This window comes from Aquarana catesbeiana, linkage group LG01, assembly GCF_042186555.1.
Source record: "Aquarana catesbeiana isolate 2022-GZ linkage group LG01, ASM4218655v1, whole genome shotgun sequence".
Taxonomy (NCBI): Eukaryota; Metazoa; Chordata; class Amphibia; order Anura; family Ranidae; genus Aquarana; species Aquarana catesbeiana.
In genome coordinates this window covers 918,755,563-918,782,280 of record NC_133324.1, presented here as the reverse complement: position 1 = coordinate 918,782,280, position 26,718 = coordinate 918,755,563, and the positions used below count along the sequence as shown (strand labels likewise).

Below are 26,718 nucleotides of genomic sequence, written 5' to 3'. Positions count from 1 at the left end.
TGCTCACGTATGTGTTCGCTTCTGCACAGGAGCTCGACGGGACGGGGCACGTTTTAAACATTTTTTTTTTCTTATTTATTTTACTTTTTTTAATTTTTACACTGTTCTTTTTTTTAAAAAAATGTCACTTTTATTCCTACTACAAGGAATGTAAACATCCCTTGTAATAGAAAAAAAAGCATGACAGGACCTCCTAAATATGAGATCTGGGGTCAAAAAGCCCCTTAGATCTCCATATTTACACGAAAATACAATATATTAAAAAACATACGGGCAGAAGTGACGTTTTGACGTTGCTTCCGCCCTGCAAATGGTATGGAGCTGAGCGGGTGGCATCTTCCCCTCAGTCAGCTCCATACCACAGACTGAGAAGGATCCGATCGCCTCCGCCGCTACCGACGGCTCCGGTAAGCGGCGGAGGGCACCGGGGAGGGGGGGGGGCCTTACCCGCCACCGATTTAAAAATGATCTTGTGGCGAATCCGCTGCAGTGACTACTTTTATCTGAAAGCCGACCACTCGCTGAAGAAGAGGATACCGGGGTTATGGTAGCTATCTGCTGCCATAACAATGATATTCCTCTTCAAACAGCCGACGGAGGGCGGTCGGCAGGTAGTTAATAAACACACAATCACCTGTCCCAGGATCCGGCGATGTGGTCAGCCAAGCCATCTCTTCTCTCCCTCTCCTCTCCCCAGTGCCGGCATTTCAACTGTGGGCACCCGGCTGTGACAGCTTGCAGCGAGTCACGCTGCGCCTCTTGAATGGCCCGGATGTCTTCTGTGACGTGTCCCAGAATACTGTAGGAAGGGAGGGCTAGAGGAGAACTGCCTGTCAAAACTATTCTGACCACCCACCCCCTTCAAAAAAAAAATAAAAAAATGGCATGAATGTGGAGTCCGGAATCTTATTGACCTCAGATGTCTCCATAAAGACTTGTCATGCCTCATTCCTATGTTTACATTTCTTGTAATAGGAATAATGGTAATCAATTTTTTTTTTTTAAAGGGACAGTTTAAAAAAGCAAAAACTTTTTTTTTTTTCTGTGCCCCTGTCCCGTGGTGCTCGCACACAAACGAACCACACATGTGAGATGTTGACGCAAACTTTAGAGCGAGAGCAATCATTCTAGCACAAGACCTCCTCTGATATTGTGTTTTGTTGCACTAGATTCAAGTATAATTTTTCCCAAAAAATTGCGTTTGAAAAATTTCTGCACAAATACTGTGTGACGTAACAAATTGCAATGATTCTCTAGGGTCTCTGCAAAAAAAAAAAAAAATATATATATATATATTAATATTAATATTAATATTATCTCTCTATCGCACCAAGATTGGTGTGATCAAATTCTTCTCATTTTAAAAATGGTGATTCCAGGTAAACTGAAAGTGATGTAAGGGCATCACTTCTGGGTTATATCATAAAGCCAATCCGGTTGGTTCTATGATCAGCCGGCTCTAGAAAACCTGTACCAGGATGATGCCTGCAGCTAGTGGGCAATTTAATACCTACCTACATACTGCAAATATACGTCTATGGACAGTTGAGGTTTCTGTGCTGGGAGTGTGCTCCTGATCATGTGACTACTGTGACAGCCAATCGCAGCATTGATGTGATTGGGCATTTTTGAAAAGGAGAGGGATTAGAACACCTTTCAGGTTTTACGTGTCCCTGTTAGGGAGATTCACCCTCTCTGTTTCTGGTGACCATTATCACCAAGAGTGAAAGTATGAGAAAATCTAAAATTTCCACCACAAGAGGGATTGAGAGGAATTCTTCCAATGGGGACACTAGCTCGGATAACCCTAGTGACAAGAAATTTCTCACTTCCTGTTTTGGCTATGGAACAGGAAGGTGAATTTTCTTAATGCTACCCAGATGGCAAAAAATGCCGCGGGTTATAACTCCCCTTTTTAATTTAACCAAAATGTAAAAAAAAAACATTTGCCTTTTTTTTGTGTGTGTTTTTTTTTTTTTAATATATTTTTACTCTAAGAACCAAGCCCATTTCTGACAGTTGTTGTTCAGAAGTTAAAAATCAGTATTTTTTTCTAGAAAATTATTTGGAACCCCCAAACATAAAATATATATGATATATATTTAGCAGAGACCCTAGACCAGTGATGGCGAACCTTGGCATCCCAGATGTTTTGGAACTACATTTCCCATCATGCTTATGCCCTCTGCAGTGTAGTGGTGCATCATGGGAAATGTAGTTCCAAAACATCTGGGGTGCCAAGGTTCGCCATCACTGCCCTAGGGCCTAAAGCATAAAATGGACATTGTTGCAATACTTTGTCACACCGTATTTGCGCAGAGGTCTTCTAAACGCAATTTTTTTTAATAAAAAAAAATAAGAAAACCGTAAAGTTAGCCCAATTTTTTTTTGTATAACGTGAAAGATGATGTTGTGCCAAATAAATTGATACATGCCACGCTTTAAAATTGCGCACACTACGGTACTTAAAAAATCTTCATAGGCAACGCTTTAAAAATGTTTTACAGGTTACCTGTTTAAAGTCAGAGGAGGTGCTAGATTGCTCTCACTGTAACGATCGTGGGGATACCGTGTGTGTGTGGTTTAAACACGGTTTACATATGTGGGCGTGACTTGCGTATGCGTTTGCTCCTGCGCACCAGAGGACTGGGTGCTTTTTAATTTTTTTTTTTTCTTTTACTTTTTCTTTTTTATGTTTACAATGTCTCTTTTTATTTAAATTTTTTTTATCACTTTTATTCCTATTACAAGGAATGTAAACATTCCTTGTAATAGAAATAAGCAGGACAGGTCCTCTTGAGAGATCTTGGGTCAAAAAGACCTCAGATCTCACATTTACACTTAAAAGGAAAAAAAAAAAAAATAATGTAATTATGTTTTTCACCTTAAAAAAAAAAAGGCCCTTTTAAGGGGCGGAAGTGACGTTTGACGTCGCTCTGGTCCTCCAAGGGCATAGAGTCAAGTGGGGGGGGGGGTTGCCCATCTTGCCCTCACTTGACTTCCTGCCCATTACTCCACTGGATTGGATCATTTCCACCGCAGCTAATGTCTCTGGTAATTGGCAGAAACGACTGGGAAGCAGCGGAAGGGAGGAGGGCACCTCTCACGCTGCCTATAAAAGTGATCCTTTGGCGAATCTGCCGCTGGGACCACTTTTATGTAAACGAGGATCGCTCCCAATGTGTAAAAAATAAATACTGGGGTTATGGCAGCTATTTAACGTCAAATTAGTGATGTATATACATGGTGGGCGGTCCGGAAGTGGTTAACTTGATTTTTTTTTTTTTTTCTTTCTTTCTTTTTTTTTTTTTTTTTTTCCTTGTTATTACCTTTTTTACAAGTTTGTTTAAACCTGCAGCACTGGTGAGCCATTAAAAAAATAAAAAAATAAAGAAAGCCATGATCTTTATCTTGTGTACTTTTTTTCATTTAAAATAATTCCAGATATCAATATAATAATGGAAGTGGCTGAGAAGAGCCCTTGACAAAAGCATTTTAGTTCAGAGACATGATAATGAGGTTTTGTTCTAGTGCCGCTTTGTCTTTTTCTCACAGCTTTTATACCTGCGTGAAAAGTGAAGTGCGAGTGTGGCCGAGGGGATTATTAGTATTCAACGCATCCCTGTGCTCAGAATAGTACCCATAAACTGAAAATTGAAAAATCAAATAGGAATTCAATTACATTTTGTAGATATATTTTTTGTGCTCTCATAAAGCCCAAGTTTAATGGCAGTCTATGCCTTTCCTTAAATTTGGAACCGAGTAAATGAAAAGGTATTGTAAAATGTCCAAGCAGAATATGTTTAGCTCAGAGTAATGGGATACAAAATCATAAAAGGGGGAAAAAACTTTTTCTTTTTTTAGTTATTTTTTGGCGAATCTAGTATTTTTTGTTAATTTTTTTTTTTTTTTTCTTTTCAACCAAATAATGCTATTTTTGCTTTGTAACCACGAATACCAGCCTGTATATACTCCATTACCAAGTCACTTTTTTTTTTTTTTCTGTAAAAAGACCATACATTTGAATTTTGGTCACATTTACCTTCATTTGTTTACCCTTAAAAATGAGCCCACAATCACTTTACCCCCCCCCATTAAAAAAAAGTCATCCATCAATCAAAACAAAAAACAAACATAGTCTGGTATTTGCTAAAGGGGTTACACGGCAGTGATAGCATGGCAGAACCATAGGGGTTTTACCACCCACCCCCACCTCACTTATGAATGGACCCCTAAGACACCACCACCGCCTTTGGATTGGCCAATCCTTTTTTTCCTTTTGTTTAAAAACATACAGCTAGGATATGGTGCAATGTCCCCTGAGAGGTACCTTTTTTAGCATAAGCAATAGGTGATGGTCTCTGTGTAGGAGCTGTAATAGTCTTTAGTCCTAACTTTTCAGCTGGCTAGCATTGGGGCCCAGTTGTAGAGTTGGTGCACATGAGGATAGTCCCAGTCAAGCCTGCTGGCAGCAATAGGGTTACTAGATGACTGTATGGTCAGTTCCTAAAAGGCTCAGTCTCTGTAGCAGCAGATAGTAAGGCCTCATGTACACTGCTGCTGGTAAACGGACGTTTAGATGCAGTTGGGCATTTTTTTTAACTGCTTCTGAACTCTCCTCTGTTATCTTATCGGTACATGTACACAGGGTCGTTTATAGTCGTTTCTAGGCAGTTGTATTTTAGAGGCTTTTTTTTGGAACCCCAAAAAAATGCATTCAAAAGCTTTGTTTAGAGGCATTTCAAACGCGGCTACCTGCGTTTTAGGCGCGTTTTCATCTAGAGGCGTTTTTAAAGGGAAACATTTTATGTATTACTTTTGAGCGTTGAAAATGCTAAAAACCCACCAAAAACTCAATTATCACTGTATGCAAGCTTGATATACCATGTGATATTCCTCTCATCAGCCAATTATGCTGTACAGTACACAACTTGCATTACTTGACGCTGAAGTTGAATAGGAATTTCACTCACCCGTCAACCATTGAGAATTTAACCTGATCACCCCCACATTGAGCTTGAGACCCTAATGTCTGGCTGTTTGCTTTTCTAGAAGGGGGTCTAACCTTTTCCAAGAGAACGTCAAAGGTGGCAATTGACATGCGTGTAAAATTAAAAAGTTTCTCAGGGTAATTACGCAGCTGAACATACATGTTGGAAAAGTATCCTGTGGACATGCGTTGAGCTATGGATGTGTCCAGTAGTGACCAACTCCGGTCCTCTCACGCAATTTTCTACGTCTTTGGAGCCCCAGCAAAAGCAACATCAGGAGCATTTCCTCACACATGCTAATCATGAGATCCATATTAACAAACCAACCAAAAAATAACAGCTAGCTACAAACACACTGCTTTCTCAGCTGCTACTCACAATGTTCTCTCACAGAATGGCTTAAATAATTTAATAAATACTTGTTTTTAGTGCTTTCTAATCATTTGGGAGGGTCTCCTGAGGTTATCTTTAGTAAACGCTCCTGAACACAAACGCGGCTTGTACACGCACGTTTTTAAACATGGATTACTAGCTGTGATAATCCAGTGTTCAGGAGAGGTTGAGAAACGTCCCGTGTACATGAAGCCTAAATCCCCACAGCAGCAGGTCATCAGTCCCAGCAATCTTGTAGCTCCCCATCCGGTCACACATAGCGATTGCTCTGCACTCATGTGACTCTGGCTGTCTGCACCCCAAACTCAATGCTCCAGATTCTGCTCAGGCTTCCATTATGCAGCAATGGTGGTCCACACTGGACAGCAATGTGAACTCTCCAGTCTCCCTCATGGCAAGAGTATGCAGTTTCCTCTACAGCCTGGAAATATGCAGCTTTTTCCCCTTCTGGCAATCTTTCTGGGCAATGCAGTTTTAGGCCCCATTCACACTAGCGCGTTTTTTGATGCATTTTGCATTTTGCAGAAATGCACGGGAATTTTTTAACATGGGTTCCTATGGAACATGTTCACATCAATGCTTTTTTGTATCTCCGCGTTTTTGGAAAGGGTCGGGGACTTTTTCTCATGCAAAATGCAGCGTTTTGCATGTAATGGTTTTCAATGGACAAGCATCAAAAACGCAAGTGCACCTTTTTTGCAGCGTTTTTGATGCGTTTTTGGTGCGTTTTTGCCGTTTTTTTTTTTTTTTTTTTTATTTTTTTTGTAATTTTTTTGTAAGACTGTAAAAAAAAATGAAAAAAAAAAAACCGCAAAACGCAAATCGCGGCAAAAACGCGGCAAAAACGCGGCAAGCATGAAAAAAAAACCTCCAAAAACGCTCAAAAGCAACATGCATAGGTGTGAATCGAGCCTAAAAGCTCTTAATTACAGGAATCTACAGTTCCCAGAGTGCAGTGCTGTCTGACTCTATTCTAGTATATTGATCTGTTCCTGCTCAGCAGCTCCCTCTTCTGCCTGATATAGCGATTAACCAGTTCAGTGCCGTAGGGTAGCAGCTATTGCAAGTGTTTCTCACTCTCCATTCTTAGCCAAGCACCTGGCTACACAACCTTTAAAATACAGTCTGCAGCGTCTATTAATGTCTAATGCTGCTCTAAAATTCAAACTTCTCTTTCTTGCCTTTTATGGCAGCATAACTTTCCAAATCCTGACACATGTATTTGACTAGCTCTGCAAAGTGGCTGCAGTTAAAGTGGAACTATGGCCATATCACTAAAATTACTTGTATGATTTTGTGATTTTTGTTTTTTCTGAGCCTCATTCCTATATGACATCACAATGTGATTGACATCAGAGTGGAGGTAGATTGGGTTCCCCAGGAGGAAGCAGCTGTTTCTTATAGTATGTTCTTATAGTGGCTTACAATTACTATCATATGGAGCAGGTGTTAATAGATGTAAGGCCCACAAGTGACGTCTGCATGATGCCAGCACCTCCTGAATTTCAAGGAGCCTGTTCCTGACAGCCGGACTGGTTAGGAAAGGGCAGCATGTCATCCATACTAGGAAGTCAGTCAACGGCCATAGGCTGTATGAGGGCATGTCTAAACCCAACTTCGATGGGGTTCTTCTACCTCAGTCTCTTGATAGGCAGGCGTGCCCCATAGATTAAGGACGAGTTTCCTTTTTGTCCATCTGTCGCCCACATAAGCTTTCTGCAAAAAGCGCTTTCTGTAAAAGACTAAAATGAGCATGATGCTTCCCACGCTCATGAATGCTGCTCCATTCGTTGAGAAAGCTACTTTCCCCACAGGATTCAGTGTTAACTTCTGTCACCCTCTTGTGTTTTCTCTCACCATGCACCTGCATCCCGCCGCAGGATTCCGTGTTTCCCACCTGCCATTCTCCCTGTGGTTTTCCCCCCACCATCCGTCTGCATCCCACTGCTGGATTCAGTGTCTTCCACCTGCCATCCTTCTGTGTTTTCTACCACCATCCTACTGCAGGATTCCGTGTTTTCCATCTGCCATCCTCCTGTGTTTTCTACCACCACCACCCCCCCCTGCATCCTATTGCAGGATTCTGTGTTTTCCATCTGCCATCCTCCTGTGTTTTCTACCACCATCCCCCCCCCGCATCCCACCGCTGGATTCAGTGTCTTCCACCTGCCATCCTCCTGTGTTTTCTAGCACCATCCCCTGCATCCTACTGCAGGATTCCATGTTTTCCACCTGCCATATTCCTGTGTTTTCCCCCACCATCCCCCTGCATCCTACTGCAGTATTCAGTGTCTTCCACCTGCCATCTTCCAGTGTTTTCCCCCACCACCCCCCTGCATCCTGCTGCAGGATTCCGTGTTTCCCCCCACCATCCGTCTGCATCCCACCCCTGGATTCAGTGTCTTCCACCTGCCATCCTCCTGTGTTTTATACCACCATCCCCCTGCATCCTACTGCAGGATTCCATGTTTCCCACCTGCCATCCTCCTGTGTTTCCCCCCACCATCCGTCTGCATCCCACCGCTGGATTCAGTGTCTTCCACCTGCCATCCTCCTGTGTTTTCTACCACCATCCTACTGCAGGATTCCGGGTTTTCCATCTGCCATCCTCCTGTGTTTTCTACCACCATTCCCCCCCTACATCCTACTGCAGGATTCCATGTTTCCCACCTGCCATCCTCCTGTGTTTCCCCCCACCATCCGTCTGCATCCCACCGCTGGATTAAGTGTCTTCCACCTGCCATCCTCCTGTGTTTTCCCCCACCACCCCACTGCATCCTACTGCAGGATTCCGTGTTTTCCACCTCCTGCATCCCGTTGCAGGATTCAGTGCTTCCTTCCACAAATCTTCTGCATTCCACTGCAGGATTCAGTTTTCTTCCACCATCCTCCTGCCCCCCTGGATTACCTTTTTCCTCTTGCCAGCCTCCTGCATTTCCTCTTACCAGCCTCTTGTGCCTTGTAAATGATGCAGTGTAGGTAGGTGCAGCTTCCCGCCCACCCTTCCTAAATACTTACCCAAGCCCAATTTTGGTCCAGCACTGTGCCTGAGAGATCCAGTCAGATCCAGCGATTGGGAGGGGGGGGGGCTCAGCTGCACTGTGTCAATAGATGCACAAAGTGTGGCTTGGGATTGAGTCCTCACGAGTACCCCCAGCAACCGGCTTGCTAGGGGGGTACTTAAAGGCAGAAGGAGCCAGGACTGCCGTCGGTGGACCCCAGAAGAGGAGGGACGAGGCAAGGTAAGTATGACATGTTTGTTATTTTTTTTTAAAAAGAAGGGGGGGGGGGGGGGAAGGTCGTTTTTACAATCACATTAATTGAAAAACTTGCTTAACCACTTCAACACCGGCACTTTCACCCCCCTCCTTCCCAGACCAATTTTCAGCTTTCAGCGGTGTTGCACTGTGAATGAGAATTGTGTGGTCATGCAACACTGTACCCAAATTACATTTCTATCATTTTTTTTTCACACAAATGGAGCTTTTTTTTTGTGTGGTGTTTAATCACCACTGGGGTTTTTATTTTTTACGCTACAAATAAAAAAAGACCGAAAATTTTGAGAAAAAGGCATTTTTCTTAGTTTTTGTTATAAAATTTTGCAAATAAGTAATTTCTCTTTGGTAAAAATAACCCAAATCAGTGTTTATTTGGTGTTGGCAGTGATAGGGGACAGACAAATGTTTTATGGGGACACTTACATGTGTATGGGGTCAGGGGTATCAGTGGTGCTTGGTGATCTGTAACAGCTCTCTGTGTGTAAAATCATCCTCACACAGAGAGCTGTCACAGATCTGCAGATTCCCCCTCCTTCCTTTTTATATGCATTGCATGACCTGCAGTGCTCAAAAATACACCGAAGACACTCAGTGGGCCACAGCACTTTTCTCCTCAGCTTGACTGTCCCTGCCCGTCCCTTTGATTCACTAGATTTCAGTTTTTTCAATCATGCATGCTCAGCATCACACGTGTGTTACCTAGGACAGTCTGTCTAGGAATGCCCTCCCCAACTCCAGGCTGAACTCTACCCATCAAGGATTTTTTTTTCCAGTATTTTTTGATAACACACTGCATTCATCTTGCCCTCAATTTTGACCAAAGTTCCTGTGCCTTTGTATCTCACACAACCCCAAAACATCAGTGATCCACCTCCGTGTTTCACAGTAGTAATGTGTACCTTTCATCATAGGCCTTGTTGACTCCTCCCCAAATGTAGCGTTGTGCATGGTTGTGGCCAAAAACCTCAATTTTGGTCTCCTCACTCCTAATGACTTTGCGCCAGAAGGTTTGAGGCTTGTCTCTGTGTTTGGCGTATTGTAAGCGGGATACTTCGTGGAATTTACGTATTAATGACTTTCTTCTGGCAACTCGACCATGCAGCCCATCTTTCTTCAAGTGCCTCCTTATTGTGCATCTTGAAACAGTCACACCACATGTTTTCATAGAGTCCTGTATTTCACCTGAAGTTATTTGTGGGTTTTCTTTGCATCCCGAACAATTTTCCTGGCAGTTGTGGCTGAAATTTTAGTTGGTCTACCTGACCGTGGTTTGGTTTCAACAGAACCCCTCATGTTCCACTTCTTGATTAGAATTTGAACACTTCTGATTGGTATTCTCAATTCCTTGGATATCTTTTTATATCCCTTTTCCTGTTTTATACAATTCAACTACCTTTTCCCGCAGATCCTTTGACAATTCTTTTTGGTTTCCCCATGACTGAGAATCCAGAAACGTCAGTGCAGCACTGGATGAAAGATGCAAGGGTCTGTCAGGAGTCCAGAAACTCATCGACCTTTTTATATACACACACACTAATTACAAGCAAACAGATCACAGGTGAGGATGGTTACCTTTTAACCCCTTCGCGCCGAGCGTACGCATATATGTGGCCTCGGCTTTCGGGGGTTATACCGGAATGATGCCCACAGCTGCAGGCATCGTCCCGGTACCGGTTTTTAGAGCGGGCGATCAGCTTTCCAGGGATAACAACCAATGCTGCTAAAAGCCGCTCGATTGTAATCCCGGATGAGTGGGAGAGTACAACCCATCCCCCACCCACCCCCCGCTCTGACCGTGCCTCCCGTCCCACCGGGAGACCCGATCCGCGATCCAGCACTTGCGGCGTCTAGCCACAGACTGGTAAACGGCTCCGTTCCAGTCTCCTGAATGTAAACACGGAAGCGACGTCACAACGTCACTTCCGGTTTACTCGGCTGCCAATGGCCCCGGATTTAAAAAAAAAAAATACAGTATTCAGAATCGCTGTTTTCGGTGATCTGAATGCTTTGAAGTGCAAAGGAGGGATTGGGGATCTTTAAGACCCCCAATCCCTCCATAAAGAGTACCTGTCACCACCTGTTACTGTCACAAGGGATGTTTACATTCCTTGTGACAGCAATAAAAGTGATCAATTTTTTTTTTTTTTAAACACAATTTAATAATATAAAAATAAATTTTTTTTAAAGCGCCCCCTTCCCTGCGAGCTCGCGCAGCAAAGAAAACGCATAGGAAGTCGCGCCCGCATATGTAAATGGTGTTCAAATCACGCATGTGAGGTATCGCCGTGATTGTCAGAGCGAGAGCAATAATAGTCACGTGCCAGGCTGCGTGTGTGTGTATGTGTGTATGTCAATATACACACACAGCCCAGCTCAGCAGTGAGCCCGCATAGGGAGAAGCTTCCTTTGAGTTTGCACCAAGAGGACCCAGAAGAGGAGATTCGGGGCCACTCTGTGTAATACTCTTGCACAGAGCAGGTAAGTATAACATGTTTTGTATTTGAAAAAAAAAAAAATTCCAGCCTTTAAAACCACTTTAAACTATTGTATTTTATTGTACAGTGTATAAAGCCAGAACTTTTTTTTTTTTTTTTTTTGTAGTTCAGGATATGACAGGGGAAGTTTAAACAGAACTATAAAAATACATAATTGAAGACATGCATTCCAGATTTCAGGTTTGCTGCATGTAAGTGCAAAGGTGTGAATAGGTCCCTGGATTCTTTTCAGTTCCTCGTTCTTACCACTAGGTGGGAGTAAAGTACTTTGAGTATGAGCTGCACATCATTACCTCCTCCTCAAATGGCTCATAACTATTCTATAAGAAGAAAAGCTCTGCATAGAGAACTCATCTGCACTTAAGTCAGATGTGCTATTGGACTAAAGCTTTTTTTTTTTTTTTTTTCTTCTCCCCCCCCCCCCCCTTTCAGTTCCTTAATTAGCTGTAATGCTTTGTGCACAAAATAGACATGCACAGCAAATTATATCGCTAATTATGTAATGGTAGGGGAGAAGAAAAAAAAGTTCCTTCCCACACAATTGAAGCTTCTGCCTAGCTGGCTGGTGGAGGTCACAGTATTGTGAGATCCGGGAACACCGCGGAGATTGCTTCTAATCACAGCCCTGGAGTAGAGCCGATCGCTCTCCATAGTGTTGACGAACCATTCCCTGTAAGCATTTGCCTTGTTGATTGTCTTAAATGTTAATGTTTTGGTGCAGTTCAGTTTTTCTTCATTGCCATGCAGCTGAAATAAACATGCCACTCCTGTTCCATCATGTTCAAAGAAGCCTGTGTGTGTGTGTTTTCTGCAGGTATCGTGTCACGATCAGGAACCCTGACGTATGAAGCTGTACATCAGACGACGCAGGTTGGATTGGGGCAGTCGCTGTGTGTCGGTACGGCTTTGTTTTGTTCTTTTTTTTTTTTTGTTTCATCGTTACAAGGAGCAAGAAAGCCTCAACACCAGATAATTCATGGCAGTTTATCATCCGCCTTTTTCAGTTCGTAACAGAAACATAGATTTTTATCAGGATGTGTTTTAAGGGCCGGTTGACGCTGGTGAGATACCAGACATTGCATTGCTGTGCAGATCGCATGCAATGTTTGTGCAATGTGAATTCAGCCATACAAACTGCCTGAATTTGCATCGCATTCTGACCAAACTCGTGCAGGACCCTTAAATTTTTAGTTTTTTTTTTGTTCTTTTTTTATGTCCGCACCAGAATCTGATTGCATGCGTGTTCACACCATTCGATCCGAATTCATAGTTCACACTGCAATCTGCGAGCTGCTCTGGGGGTGTCATTGCAGAGAAAGTAAAGTACGTTTTTTTTTTTTTTTCATTTTGTTTTTATATCTGAGCTACAAAAGTTAAAGGATTAATGTGCTAGTATGCAAGCCCTTGTCATCACCGCTGGAGGCCACATCCATCTTCCTTCCGGGTCCACAGGCTCTGGCTGTATGATCGGAGCCGCCTGTCACGGCACAGGGCTCTGAAGAAACGGCACAGGCGGCTGTTCCTTCAGAGCGCATGTGCCGATGATGTAATCGGCGGCATATACAGTAAATGTCTCCTAAACGGCGCAAGTACCTATAGGTAAGCCTTATTATAAACTTACCTATAGGTACATACAATCAAGGGAAGATTACTTCCTCTTTAACTGCTTCAGATTCGCGCTATAGCCGAATGACGGCTACATCTCGGATCTGCTTTGCCGGGAGTACGACGATTGATGTCCTCCCCTTTGCAGGCTCGCCACGCCCCTGGAGGGTGATCACCCGAGTACGGCCCCTTACCATGTGATCAGCTGTCAGCCAATGATAGCTGATCACATGATGTAAACAGAGGATCGGTAATTTTTTTTTTTTTCTTCTCGCGCTGACAGCGTGAGGAGAAAAAAAGCCGATCACCGGCTTCTGTTTGCAGGGACATCAGTCCCGAAGAGGAAGATCCTCATGTGCCCACCAGTACTGCCTGCCAGTGCCATGAATCAGTGCCCACCAATCAGTGCCCATAGTATGTAAGTGCCAGCAATCAGTGCCCACAGGTGCCACCTATCATTGCCCACCAGTGGTGCCACCTAGCAGTGCTGCCTATCAGTGTCACCTACCAGTGCCCATCAGTGACACCTATTAGTGCCACTTATCGATGCCCATCAATGTTGCCTTATCAGTGCCCATCAGTGTAGCCTCATTAGCATACATCAGTGAAGGAGAAAAAATTCGGTCTTTTAATTTTTTTAATAAAAAAACCCAGAGGTGAGCAAATACCACCAAAACAAAGCTCTATTTGTGGGAAACAAATGATAAAACTTTCATTTGGATACAGTGTTGTATGACGGCGCAATTGTCGTTCAAAGAGTGACAGCACTAAAAGCTGAAAATTGGTCTGGGCAAGAGGGGTGGTTTAGGTGCCCTGTAAGCAAGTGGTTAAAGGATATCTAAAGGTTCGTTAAAAAAAAAAAAAAAAAAAAAATGTTAACTTCTCTGTGCAGTTGGTTTTGTACAGAGGTGGCCCCGATTCTCCTCTTCTGGGGTCCCTCAGCAGCACTCCTGGCTCTTCCTCTTCTCGAGTGCACCGTCAGAGAAGCGCTCTCCCTAGGGGCACTCGTTTAACACAGACAGCAGGGCTTGACTCGGCCCCGCCCCTCGGCTCCCGCGTCATTGTATTTGATAGCAGTGGGAGCCAATGGCTGCACTGCTATCAATCTCTCCAATCAGGACCCGAGACACTGGCTGGAGCTGGTGTGCCCGTCCCTAAGTAAAAGGAGGGCTCTGTCAGAGGAGGTTTTTCACCTCAATACATAGAATGCATTAATGTAAAAAAACCTTGAGGGTTTACTACCCCTTTAACTTTGTATTGACACCGGCAGTGGTTCATAGAGGGCAGTGTCAACCGCTGGCGATTTCAGGTGCGATGCAGGAAACCCCAGTGGATTTGCAGGGTTTCCCACATCCCACTATTGTGAATCCAGCCTAAAAGTGGAACAAATTTCATGTATATGATCAAGGCGCCACATAACATTTGAGGCTGTATTCACACCTGGGCCTTTGCTGTGATTCTGCTGCGATTACAAAACGCCCAGGTCTAAATGGCAAACCGCACAACGCACATTTAAGATGGCATTCATTAGATGATTCCGCCACGATTGTCACACTGCGATCGCGGCAAACAGCATTGCGTGAAGCTTGTCGGGCCAAAAAAAGTTCAGGAGCTTCCTATTGGGCGACATGCTTGACGCGATGCGCTGTGCCTCGATTGCAGCAAGATTCATCACGGCAGAACCACACGTTCAAATGGAGGAAAGAAGGAAATGGCGGGACTGACCAGCATAAAATGGTAGTTTTATTCCAGATCCATTAAAAACGAGGACACAGCCTATAAACACATCTCATGTGGCTTCAGAAAATGCGTTTCACGTTCAAATGAATGACATCAGAAATATGCGTTGTGCGATTTTGTCATTCACAACTGGGCGTTTTGAAATCATGTGCAGAATCATAACAACTCCGTGGATTCCCCCCCTGTAACCGTTTTATTATCTGCGGTAGGTTCTTTGTCTACTTCCTTTAAAGCATATTGAACCTAAACAAAAATGTAATATTTTGCAGCTTACCAGTCCTTATATGTGGTGGCTACATTGTTTTTTTTTTTTTTTTTTTTTTTTAAAACTGTTTTTGCCATAAATGCAGTGTTGCTTCCTGTTGGATTTAAGTGTTTGTAAACCTAAAAAATGAAAATATACTTTTCCCTTTAAGGCTACAATCTCTCGAATTCCTCCCGCGGAGCTATTTGTTTTCTCCTCCTAGTGGGGCGAACACAGATTATCACTAACGGGTATAGCCACTGGCAATATTCGCATCCTAAAAATCCAACAGGCTGGTTGTACCGATCGATCGTCGATTTGGGTACATTCAGCCTGCCCATACATGGTTCGAATCTCGGCCGATTCCCTGTTGAACCGACCCGAGATTCGAGCAGTCTATGGCCGGCACAAAGGAATATAATCTAGTCTGTACTAATGCAATGTACACAATGCAATGGTCACCAGCTCTCTGCTCACGGAGCTGTGAGAACTGAGCGATCAGCGATGTTTGATTGCTCAGTTCTCGGTGTTGGAGCCGGCGGGGGACAGAGGCAGCATCGGTCCAATGCTCCATCCACTTAGGTGAGTATGATTAACCTGGACCAGAAGTGACATCAAGGCCATAGAGGCGATCTATTTTTTGATCGCCTCTGGGACTTTCCGGCCGCAACAACGGATTGTTTCTTGGGCAAGCCGACGGAAACAGTAAGCCCAAGAAACACCGGTGGGAGGGATGTTCTCTCCCGCCACTTCTGAAAGCGTTCCAGTGGCTCATGAGACAGCCAGCCGCTGGCTGAAGAAAAAGATACTGGGGTTATGGCTGATGGCTTCTGCAATAACCCCAGTAAACCACTTCAAAGCCATAACATATGCATATGTATTGCCATCTTGATGTGGTTAAAAAAAAAAAGCACAAGACAAATGCATCCCTTTAAATTCTCTAAATTAAAGTCATCACACTAGTCAGTTGCGGTGTTAAAAATCCTGCTTGCCGCATTTTTGGTGCATATTTTGTAAGAAAAAAAAAAAAAAACACGCACCTTCCGATTTGAAATGCATTGAAAACTGTGCAAAAATGCACCCGTGTTGCTTTTTTGATGCGGTTTTTGAGTCACATGACCCACGAAAACCGCACCATAAACACTGTAAAATCGTAGAAAAAATTATGCACGTTTTTTGGCAGCCATTATCTGCATCTTTTTTTTTTTTTTCTTTTTCTAATGGCAAAAAACACAGCTAACCCTATTTTTGGCTGCTATATCGGTACATCCTTATATCATTACAGGTATTTAACCCCATTCAGTTACCAGAATACAATATTTTTTCCCTAATCTTTTTGTGCTCCACTTCTAACCTCTTTGTTTTGATAAGAAGAGACCAATCATTCCTGATGATTTTTACTTTTTGCTTCTGAAGGAATTGGAGGAGATCCGTTCAACGGTACAAACTTCATTGACTGTCTGGAGGTCTTCTTGAATGATCCAAAGACGGAAGGTATCATTCTGATTGGGGAGATCGGAGGCAGCGCTGAGGAAAATGCTGCTAACTACTTGAAGGAGCACAATTGTGTAAGTCGGAGCGTTCTGTTCTAAATCGTTTACAGTGGAACCTTGGTTAACGAGTAACGCAGTTAACAAGCGTTTTGAGAGACGAGCACATTTTTTTTTTTTTAAATTCTGACTCGGTTTGCGAGTGTTGTCTTGCAAAACGAGCAGAATTCAAGCTAACGGGCGGTGCAGTACAGCATTTGGCCAGAGGTGCGGGGGCGCCAGAGACACTTGGAACGGTTCGGAGCCGTTCAGAAATACTCAGAAACACTCGGAAATACTCTGTTTCCGAGGCTTTCTGAGTTCAGCCGAGCTGTCCCCGAGTATTTCCGAGGCTCTCCGGCACCCCCCCCACCTCTGGCCACATGTGGTATTGCATGTAATAGAAGTCAATGCGGAAAGAATTATCTTCGTTTCCATTGACTTGACAATTGTAAACCATGATTGGCTCTGATTCATATCTGTGATTGGTCACAGTGATCACATGGTGCAGACTGGGCCAATCACAGCTAATTGCAACAATATACACTGAATTAATCAATTTCATTAAGTTAAAATGGTTGCTTATACCAGTGAATGGTATAAGCCAGGGATATGCAATTAGCGGACCTCCAGCTGTTGCAGAACTACAAGTCCCATGAGGCATAGCAAGACTTTGACAGGCACAAGCATGACACCCAGAGGCATGATGGGACTTGTAGTTTTGCAACAGCTGGAGGTCCGCTAATTGCATATCCCTGGTATAAGCAATCAAGATGTGTAAAAAAAATAATTAAAATCCCGATCACTTCCCCAGAATAATACAGTATTACTATGGTAACACTGTATTGCTTTGGTCGGTGTGTAAAAAAACAAAAAAACAAAAATGGAATAAAGAGAGATTTTTTTTTTCTTCTTAACATACTGTCACACCAGTTATATGATGACGCTGTATTGCACTGGTGGCTGTATGTAAAATAAAAGAAAAAAAATAGTGACAAAAAATTACAACTTCAAAAAACTACCCATGCCTCTTACTAAATACTTTGGACTGTCTAATTTAAAAAAAAAAAAAAATGGATATCTGTACTGTCCTGGGATTTTTGGGCCTCAAAAAATTAGATGGTCTATCTGTACATCAGGATTGATCGATTTTCAGGTATATACCATAGTTTGAACTCTATAACTACAGACAACATAATTATACACCAATTTGGGGTATTTTCACCAAAGAAATGTAGCAGAATACAGTTTGGCCTAAATCTATGAAGAGAGATTATTTATTTGCAAATGTTTATAACCGAAACTAAGAAAAATACTTAATTAAAAAAAAAAAAAAAAATTCTACTTGTGTGAAAAAATGTAGTTTGGGTACAGTGGTGCATGACCGCGCAATTGTCATTCAAAGTGCGACAGCGATAAAAGCTGAAAATTGGCCCGGGCAGGAAGGGGGTGGAAGTGCCTGGTATTAAAAGTGAAAAAAAAAAAAAACGCCATAACCGAAATAGAGGGGAAATTTTCCAAGGAGGACACTAATTCTGGTGACAACTAGGGATTCTCACACTTTGGAGGGATTCCCTCTTTCTTCCTATTTTGACCGTGGGACAGGAAATTGAGGGAACCCCCCCCCCCCCCCCCCCCCCCCAATGGGATATAGTTTAGCAAAAAAATTAGAGGGTTTATAACCGTCCTTTTATCCAAAATGGTAAAAAAAAAATAGCTTTTAGTTCCACTTCAAATGATGGCCATTCAGTCCACTCCCTGTGTGCCCAGGCTGTCATGGACACACCCCCTGGTGATGTATCAAGTCATCTTTATCATACAGTACAGTGCTGCAGAGAGCAGCGACGACCTCCTGTCCATGTGATCAGCCCTTGCTATAGCTGTAGACCGTTTTACGTACCTCGAAACTCCCAGGACGTTGCAAAGAGAGGCCCGGCTCAGATTGCTAACCTGGATCACAGGAGCAAGCACTTTCTCTGGCTCAGACCCCCTCACATGGGCTTTCTCTGTTCTGACACAGTAACTCTGAGCTCGGCATTTGAGAGCTCACAACTGAGATGGTGGAGGAGAGTAGTGACAGCTGGGCAACGTCTTGGGAGTTTTCCAAGACGGTGAAAGTTGCACAGTTTGTTTTTTATCTACACACCTTTTATTTGCATAGGCAGTTATTTGGTAAAGGTGAACTAACCCTATAAAAGCTATTTAGCAAAATTTGCTAAAACCAGTGTTAATTTTGACATCAAATTTCGATTTAGTTATAGTCTTTTGACTAAAATGTCGTTTAAGTTTTAGTCTTTTTTTTTTTTTCTTTTTTTTTTTGTAATTTGAATTGTTTTAGTCGTATTTTAGTCGACTAAAATCTCCAGTACGTTTTAGTCTAATAAAATCCAAGTGGGTTTAATTGCCTACCGGGCCCATTGAATTGTTTTAGTTGTATTTTAGTCGAATAAAATCAAATGGGTTTGCTTAGCCACTTGCCTACCGGGCCAATTCTGAGATTTCTCTCCTACATGTAAAAATCATTATTTTTTTGCTAGAAAATTTCATAGAACCCCCAAACATATATATTATTTTTTTTAGCAGAGACCCTAGAGAATAAAATGGCGGACGTTGCAACTTTGTATCTCCAACGGTATTTGCGCCTTTTTTGGGGGGAAAAAAAGTTTCATGTATACAAAAAAAAAACAGTAAAGTTAGCCCAATTTTTTTGCATAATGTGAAAGGTGATATTACGCAGAGTAAATAGATACCTAACATGTCATGCTTCAAAATTGAACCCGCTCGTGTAATAGCGCCAAAGTTCGGTACTGAAAAATCCTCATAGGCAAAGCTTTAATTTTTTTTTTTTTTTTTATTTTTTTTTTTTTTATACAGGTTACATGTTTTGGGTTACAGAGGAGGTCTAGTGCTAGAATTATTGCATTGTTTACATATGTGGGCACGACTTGCATATGCGCTTCTGTGAGCGAGAACGCGGGGACAGGGGCGCTTTTTTATTTTTTTTTCATTTTTTTTGTTAAGGTTACTTTTTATTTTTCTAGTTTGATTCTTTTTAGAATTTTTTTTTATCACTTTTATTTCTATTACAAGGAATGTAAACATCCCTTGTAATAGGAATATGGCATGACAGGTCCTCTTTACAGTGAGATATGGGGTCAATAACTCCCCAGATCTCATCTCTAGGCTGGGAAGCCTGAAATCAAAAAAAAAAAAAAAAAAAGAGTAGATGTGACGTCATAACATCGCGCCCGGCCTCCAAACGATCATAGAGACTCCAGGGACCCTCTGGCCCTGCCAGAAATCTCTACGGTCAACACCCACCGCCGGACGGTTCCTTCTCCGGTTCGCCGATGGCAGGGGCGAGCTGGGAGAAGCACCAGAGGGCGGTGTCCCCTCCCGTCGCCAATAAGAACGATCAAGTAGCTGAAGAGCCGCTATCATTGTTATGACGAAGGGAATCGCCGGCTCTAAAAGAAGAAATCTGAATGATGCCTGTAACTGCAGACATCGTTCAGATATCACCGCTCAAAGTCGACGATGTTGGGCGGGCGGGGAGCTGTTAAATTTTAAGACATGATTTCTTTAGAATTGCCAAACCTTCTTTACTCCCTGGAGTAAAAATCGAATGACCTGTTATTTGTGGTATTAAGGTTTGAACATGCACTACAGACACAGGTTTAGCCGTTGTGATATATAACGTCTTTTATAAATAAAACCAAGTTTCGTAAACCAACAAAATATTGCTTTTTGACAAGCAGAAGTACAACTTGAAAATATAAAATACCCAAAAACTGTAAACTCTATTGGCTGTAATGCCATTGCATGTATTACCTGAATATATTACCAATATTAAGAAAAAATATAAGAAAAGCCGCCGCCTTCTTTTTTTTTTTTTTTTTTCCCCCCCAGCAGCTTAGTAGATGCTCACTACATATTCCTATGTGGTAGTGCAGTGTTAATTTTGACGTCAAATTTCAATTTAGTTTAATTCATAAGTCTTTTGACTAAAATGCCATTTTTAGTTTTAGTTGTATTTTAGCCATCTAAATTGTTTTTAGCTTTAGTATTTTAGTTGACTAAAATAGTATTCATTTAGTAGACGAAAATATTTTAGTCGACAAAATTAACACTGGCTAAAACTAAAAAAAAAAAAAACTTCCTGTAAGGATTTTTTGCCTGTAGCAGGAAGTCAAGGCAGTCTACTAAAATATCCTGCTATGTCCGGGCAACGTAGTAGCTATTACAGTCAATGTGTTTTAGATTTACAGCTAAATCTCTTCCCTTCAGCTCCTTTCACGGAGACAACTATTCGGCATTCATCGTGCGCGTTCTGATAGCATAAAATCAAAAAGCAGGGAAAAAAAAACAAAAAAAACAGCAAGCGCGCATTATGGAAGTATACCGATAATGTTTCTCCTTACAAGAGTTTTTCTCTTAATGCCAGAGAACAGCTACTTGGACCGCAACTTATCTTTATCAGAATAGGTATTTCACAGAATAAACAAGTAATGCAGATGGTGTCTGTAGTTTTATATACAGAGCACTTCTCTGCTTGGTCCTGGGCTTTTTTATGGGCTTGTATTCAACTTTAACGATGGTAACTTTTAAACCTTGTTCTTCTCTTTTACAGTGTAGCTTTACCTTTTTCTATTGCACGACATTAAACCATGACTTACAAGACTTAAAACTGCTGAGTGCAATGCTGTTTCTTTGCTGTATAAGTATACCTTTTGTCTCTGGAAAATATACGGCGGTGTGATGGCCTGGCCCTATTCTGTGGTTGTTTAAATACTCCATTACAGCAGAGATCCCGGGGCACGGTAGTATATTTCTGCTAAGCCCGAGACATAAATCCAGTTAAGCTCTTAACAAGGTGCCTTTAAAGTATTCACATCTAAACTGCAACCTGTGTTTGTGATTCCTATCTTGACTAGAGAATGAAAATCATTAGCAATGCAGTACTTGTGCTAAACTGTTTTACTGGGAAGCAGTCTAGGTACTCATAGTGCACTAAATTACATTGCTTTTAGACTCCTTTGCATTGCACAGTCACATGATTCTGCCTGATTTCAAAGTGTACCTCTCATAATGGTCATGGAACTTGACCAACTTGTGGCCAATCAGAACACAAACTAATCAGTGGCCTTGACCAACTTGTGGCTAATCAGAGCATGAAATCGTCACTGGACTTGACCAACTTGGCTGGTGGCCATTCAGAATGTGATCTGATCAGTGGACCTGACCAACTTGTGGCCAATCAAAGCATGATCTAATCCAGGGGTAGGCAACCTTGGCCCTCCAACTGTGATGAAACTAAAAATCCCATCCATGCCTATGCCTCTAGGAGCCATGCCTGTGATTGTTAGGGTCTTGCAATGTCTCATGGGACTTGTAGTTTCAAAACAGCTGGAGGGGCAAGGTTGACTGCCCCTGATCTAATCAGTGGACATGACCAACTTGGCTTGTGGCCATTCAGAACATGAAATCATCGCTGGACGTGACCAACCTGTGGCCAATCAAAGCATGAAATCATTACTGGACTTGACCAACTTGGCTGGTGGCCATTCAGAACATGATATAATCGGTGGACCTGACCAACTTGTGACCATTCAAAGCATGAAATCCTCACTGGACTTGACTAACTTGGCTTATGGCCGTTCAAAGTCGTCAGTACATCTCAATAAGGGTTTTGGGGACTTGACCAACTTGTATCCAATCAAAGCATAAAAATCATCACTGGACTTGACCAACTTGGCTTGTGGCCATTTGGAACGTGATTCAATCAGTGGACCAGACCATCTTGTGCCCAATCAAAGCATGAAATCATCACTGGGACTTTAACAACGTGGCTTGTGGCCATACAAAACGTGACATAATCAGTGGACCTGACCAACCTGTGGCCAATCAAAGCCTGATATAATCAGTGGACATGACCAACTTGGCTTGTGACCATTCAGAACATAAAATCATCACTGGACACTACCAACCTGTGGCCAATCAAAGCATGAAATCCTCATTGGACTTGAACAACTTGGCTTATGGCCATTCAAAGTCTTCAGTACCTCCCAATAAGGGTTTTGGGTCTTGACCAACTTGTGACTATGGACTTGACCAATTTGTGGGCTTTCGGAACAATAAATCCATCATTGAACTTGACCAGCTTGTGACCAATCAGAACATAAAAATAATCACTGGACCTGACCAACTTGTGGCCAATGAAAGCATGAAATCTTCACTGGACTTGGCCAACATGGCTTGTGGCCAATCAAAGTGTTCAGTAATAATGGTCTTATGACTTGACCAGCTTGTGTCTATTTAGAACTGAACAGTTAGTGGACTTGTCCAATTTGTGGCCTTTCAGAATGTGAAATCATCCCTGGGCCTGACCAATGTGTATTTTAGTTTTACAATACAGAACCAACTCCTTTTCCTGAGCGTTGGCACAATCCAAAGTCAACTTACCATCACCAATCGGAACATTGAGATGTTTGTCTGGAAAACAATATAAGTTTGTACCCACTCACACAGAGGTTGTCCATTATCTACTGTAACAAGTTCTTCCAGTGGAACAAAGCAGTCAGGATCACCCTCCAGAGAGCTTCTACATGGTTTAATGTTTGCAGCTACAGCAGTTGTCTCATTGCTTGGAAAAAACAAAGCCACTAATACTTTTCGTTAGTCAAAGGATAACCACATTCTCCAATAGACCAGTAAGTTGCTATTTAGCAAATGTATGAGACTTGCAGAATCAGACACATGTGCAACTGGTCAGAGCTTTAGAGCCCGTACAGGGCTGGGTCAAACAGCAGCAAATAACTTTATGAGAAATGTCAAAGTACAATACCAATTTGAAGCTAATCGGAGCTTTGCAGCACTCAGGATTAGGGTTTTATACAGCCAATCAAAATGCTAAAATGGTCATAGCACCAGATACAAGCATGCTTTTAGGAATATAATTAATAAAGCACTGAATCTCACATTTAACAAACAATTGCTGCAGGTTAATCTTCCTAGTCCGTGTTTTAAATGACAGTGATTGATCTACCACCAGTGAATGTTTAGCAAACGTCACATTCACTACTTTATAAATACGCCCCAAGAGTTAAAAAAGGATAACTAGTAAATTGTATGGTAGAAAAGATACCATTTTTCCCTTGGGTCTACTTAATTGAAGTCGTTGCTAATATTTTTTAGGCATGTATATATTTCATGTAAAATACATTTTTGTTTGTTTTAAAGCTGAATTCCAGGAATCAAGCTTCTTTTTTGTGTTAGAAAAAAAATAAAAAAATAAAATAAAAGTACACGGAGTTAAAGCTGAACGCCAGCATTTGGGCCAGCGTGGCCCAAACAAACTGTTCCTCACTAACATGAGGCTGCTGGATGTGCCGTATAAACTGGTATGTAGCAGAGGCAACATACAAGCACTGTGTACCGGGTTGGAGCCGAGACTTCCTGTCTCATACCCAGAACACAGTAGAATCTATCTGATTGGCTGAGTCAGAGAGTCAGGCTGATGATGTCACAACCTCTGAATGGCTTTGTATTAATTGCTAGAATACATCGCTTTTTTTTTGAATGGCTGAGCACCGATTAGATAGACTCTACTGTGTTCTGGGTACAAGACAGGAAGTCTCGGATTTCATCCGAAAACACAGTGCTGTATGTACCCTCATCTCCATACAGTTTATACCGCACATCCACCAGCCTCACATGTTAATGGGGGACATGGTTAGTTTGGGCCAAGCTGCCCCAAACAAACTATGTATAGTATAGCAAAAGCTGTTCAGCTTTAAGTCCAGCAAGGTGCTTAACACCTCCTGGGATTAGCTCTATTATTTTTATCTGACAGCCTTATAGTACTCCTGGAAGATGGTTATCGCTGTATTTCTGGGAGCCAGACGCTGAATCTCCTGAGCTCTGCATCTTGAACAGGCGAGTCGCTGCAGCTGCTGTGCCCACCCCTTCCCTCCTGCCCATTCACAGAAGCCTTGGTATTATGTGAGCACATTCACAAAACACAAAGGCTTCTAGGAATGGTTAGCAGAGAGGAGGGGCGGGTGTGGCTGCTCTTTGTGCTTCTGTTCTCTCAGATCTCGGAGTGTCTCTCCTGCAGAGCAATAAACCTGTCTAATGTAAATAATAGACTGAAGTCTAGGAGATGTCATGCTGCTCCTTGAACTTAACTCAGTGTGCCTTCACTTATTACAAAGTGGCTGAATTCCTGGAATTTAGCTTTAATTCTTTTAAGTAATGTGCTTCTGTAGAAGGATACAAAGTGTTAGAATACACAAAGGTAAAAAACCTTCACTGTAGCACCATATCCCCCCCCGCCCCGCTAATACTCACTCTAGCCCGATCTTCTTCCAGCAATGTGCACGAGAGCCTCGGCTCTCCGGGGACTCTCCCTCCCTGTTGCCTAATACAGCAGCAGGAGCTACTGGCCAATGAGGAGAGAGAGGGGGCAGGGCCGAGCCACAGCTCTGTGTTTGAATGGATACGCAGCTCAGGAGTGACCCTAGTGCCCCCAAAGCAAGCTGCTTGCTCTAGGGGCACTAGGCAGGAGGGAGGGGCCAGGAGTGCCAGCGGGAGACCTGAGAAGAGGATCGGGGCTGCTCTGTGCAAAAACACTGCATAGAGCAGATAAGTATGACATGTTTAAAAAAAAAAAAAAAAAAGAAAATGTACTTCCTCGATACATACACATTGCTCTGAAAAATATGCAAGCGCAGAAAAATACCAGATGATTCTGCAAGAAATCCAGTAAGCTCCTAACATTCGTTGTGAGGTGACAACACAGTGCCTTTTTCAAAATCCAAAGCAATGTTGTCAGCCTGCCTGCGAGGTCGTTCTGTAGTCCAGCAGGAGACAACTGAGCAGGGCTGATGACAATGCTTTGGATTTTGAAACATTAAAAGGCACTGTGTCGTCACCTCACTATAGGAAGTTAGGAGCTTGCTGGATTTTCTGGCAGGATCAATGTTTTTTTATTTTTTTATTGCATTTAAAAAAAAAAAAAAAAGGGATTTTACTTTGTGAAATATGTGCATCTGCTCACAGGTGTGTGTGATACATGTGACATACTTTACCTGTTGTTTCTCCTTCCTATTGTACAGCAGCATTTTCTGCTATCAAAGTCTACATTGTACTGAGGGATCTCAAGAGTGTTGCAATAATTGGTCTGGGCTTTCTTTTTGTCTTCCCTTGAGAAGGAAGGAAAAGCTTCTTTCACAAATCCCTGTGTTTGCACATTTCCTTCAGCTCCCTATTAGCTCCTTTTTTGATATCAGTTTCTTGTATCCTAATTAACAACTTAAAGGTGTAAAATGGTCAGTTTTTTTATTTTAATTATTTCCCCCCCCTTGGGTTTTTTCCAATTGGCACCATTTAAAAAAAAATGTATAAAAAAGCGCCTAATAGTTTTCATTCATTCTTTTTGTAGCTTAATTTGCTACTTTTAGATACACTTCTTCCTTTTTTTTTTTTTTTTTGCCATGTTTATATGAAGGTGAAAAAAAAAATATCTGGATCACTATGCTACTATTAGTATTGGCTACATAAAGGGTGAAAAGTCTCCATTGACCATGTAATATTAATGTAGCGTGAACTGTAAAAGCCGCTCTATTATCTGCTTTTACTATAGCTAAGGGTTATCATGACAAAGTTGCAGTAACTAGTTATAAAGTAATATTTTTTTTTTTCACTTTTTAATATACTAAAAGTATTGCTAAATAATACAGTGCAGTGGTTGTTCTGGGATATCTTTTGGAAGGCTTGGCTTGACGACAACAAACTAAAAATACTTTTGATGTTAATGTTCTATTTGCTAAATTATTTTATTTTTTTGTGTTTTTTCGGGCAAAACCTAACTGGATTTAAAAATGCCCCCCCCCAACACTTGTTCTGGCTAACCTGTGTAAGAAAAATCTGTATACTTGCCCATTTTCAGGCTGCTCCGGTCACCTGTTCTCCCGTGTCGGCCATCGCTGGCTGCAGGGGAGAGAGGAGAGAGCGCTCTGGCAGTGATTGGTAATGACTGGGAGCGGAGACCCCACCCATAGGCTTCATTGGCCCATCCATGTCAGCACTCCCTGCTTTCCCCTGCAGCAGCCAATGGCTGACACAGGGGAGCTGGATCACATGACCGGAGCAGGCTGAAAATAGGTAAGTATACAGATTTCTTACACAGGTTAGTCAGAAAAAGTTTGGGAGCATCTCACCAAAAATGCCATTTGTGTTGCAGGGGATGCTCACTATCGAGTTTGCACCTTAGCGCAGGCTTTTGGGAAAATCACTAAGCCAATCGCACAAAGGAGGAAATGACCTAACTGGGGGACATTCTGTACACCATCTGTGTACAGAACACCTTCAGGTAGCCATATTTGGATTGCATTTTAGAGACAATTACAGCACTGCAGGTTGAAACTGAAGATTGGAGGGACG

At 42.3% G+C, this 26,718-nt stretch overlaps 1 protein-coding gene across 1 annotated transcript in view; it reads left to right on the top strand.

The window, feature by feature from the left end:
• The window catches only part of SUCLG1 (succinate-CoA ligase GDP/ADP-forming subunit alpha), a 102,451-nt gene that overhangs the window by 54,639 nt on the left and 21,094 nt on the right, over positions 1–26,718 (top strand). The window contains exons 6-7 of the mRNA XM_073611015.1: positions 11,972–12,055; positions 16,163–16,314. Coding sequence (XP_073467116.1) covers positions 11,972–12,055; positions 16,163–16,314 — 236 coding nt within the window. The remainder of the gene's footprint in view (positions 1–11,971; positions 12,056–16,162; positions 16,315–26,718) is intronic.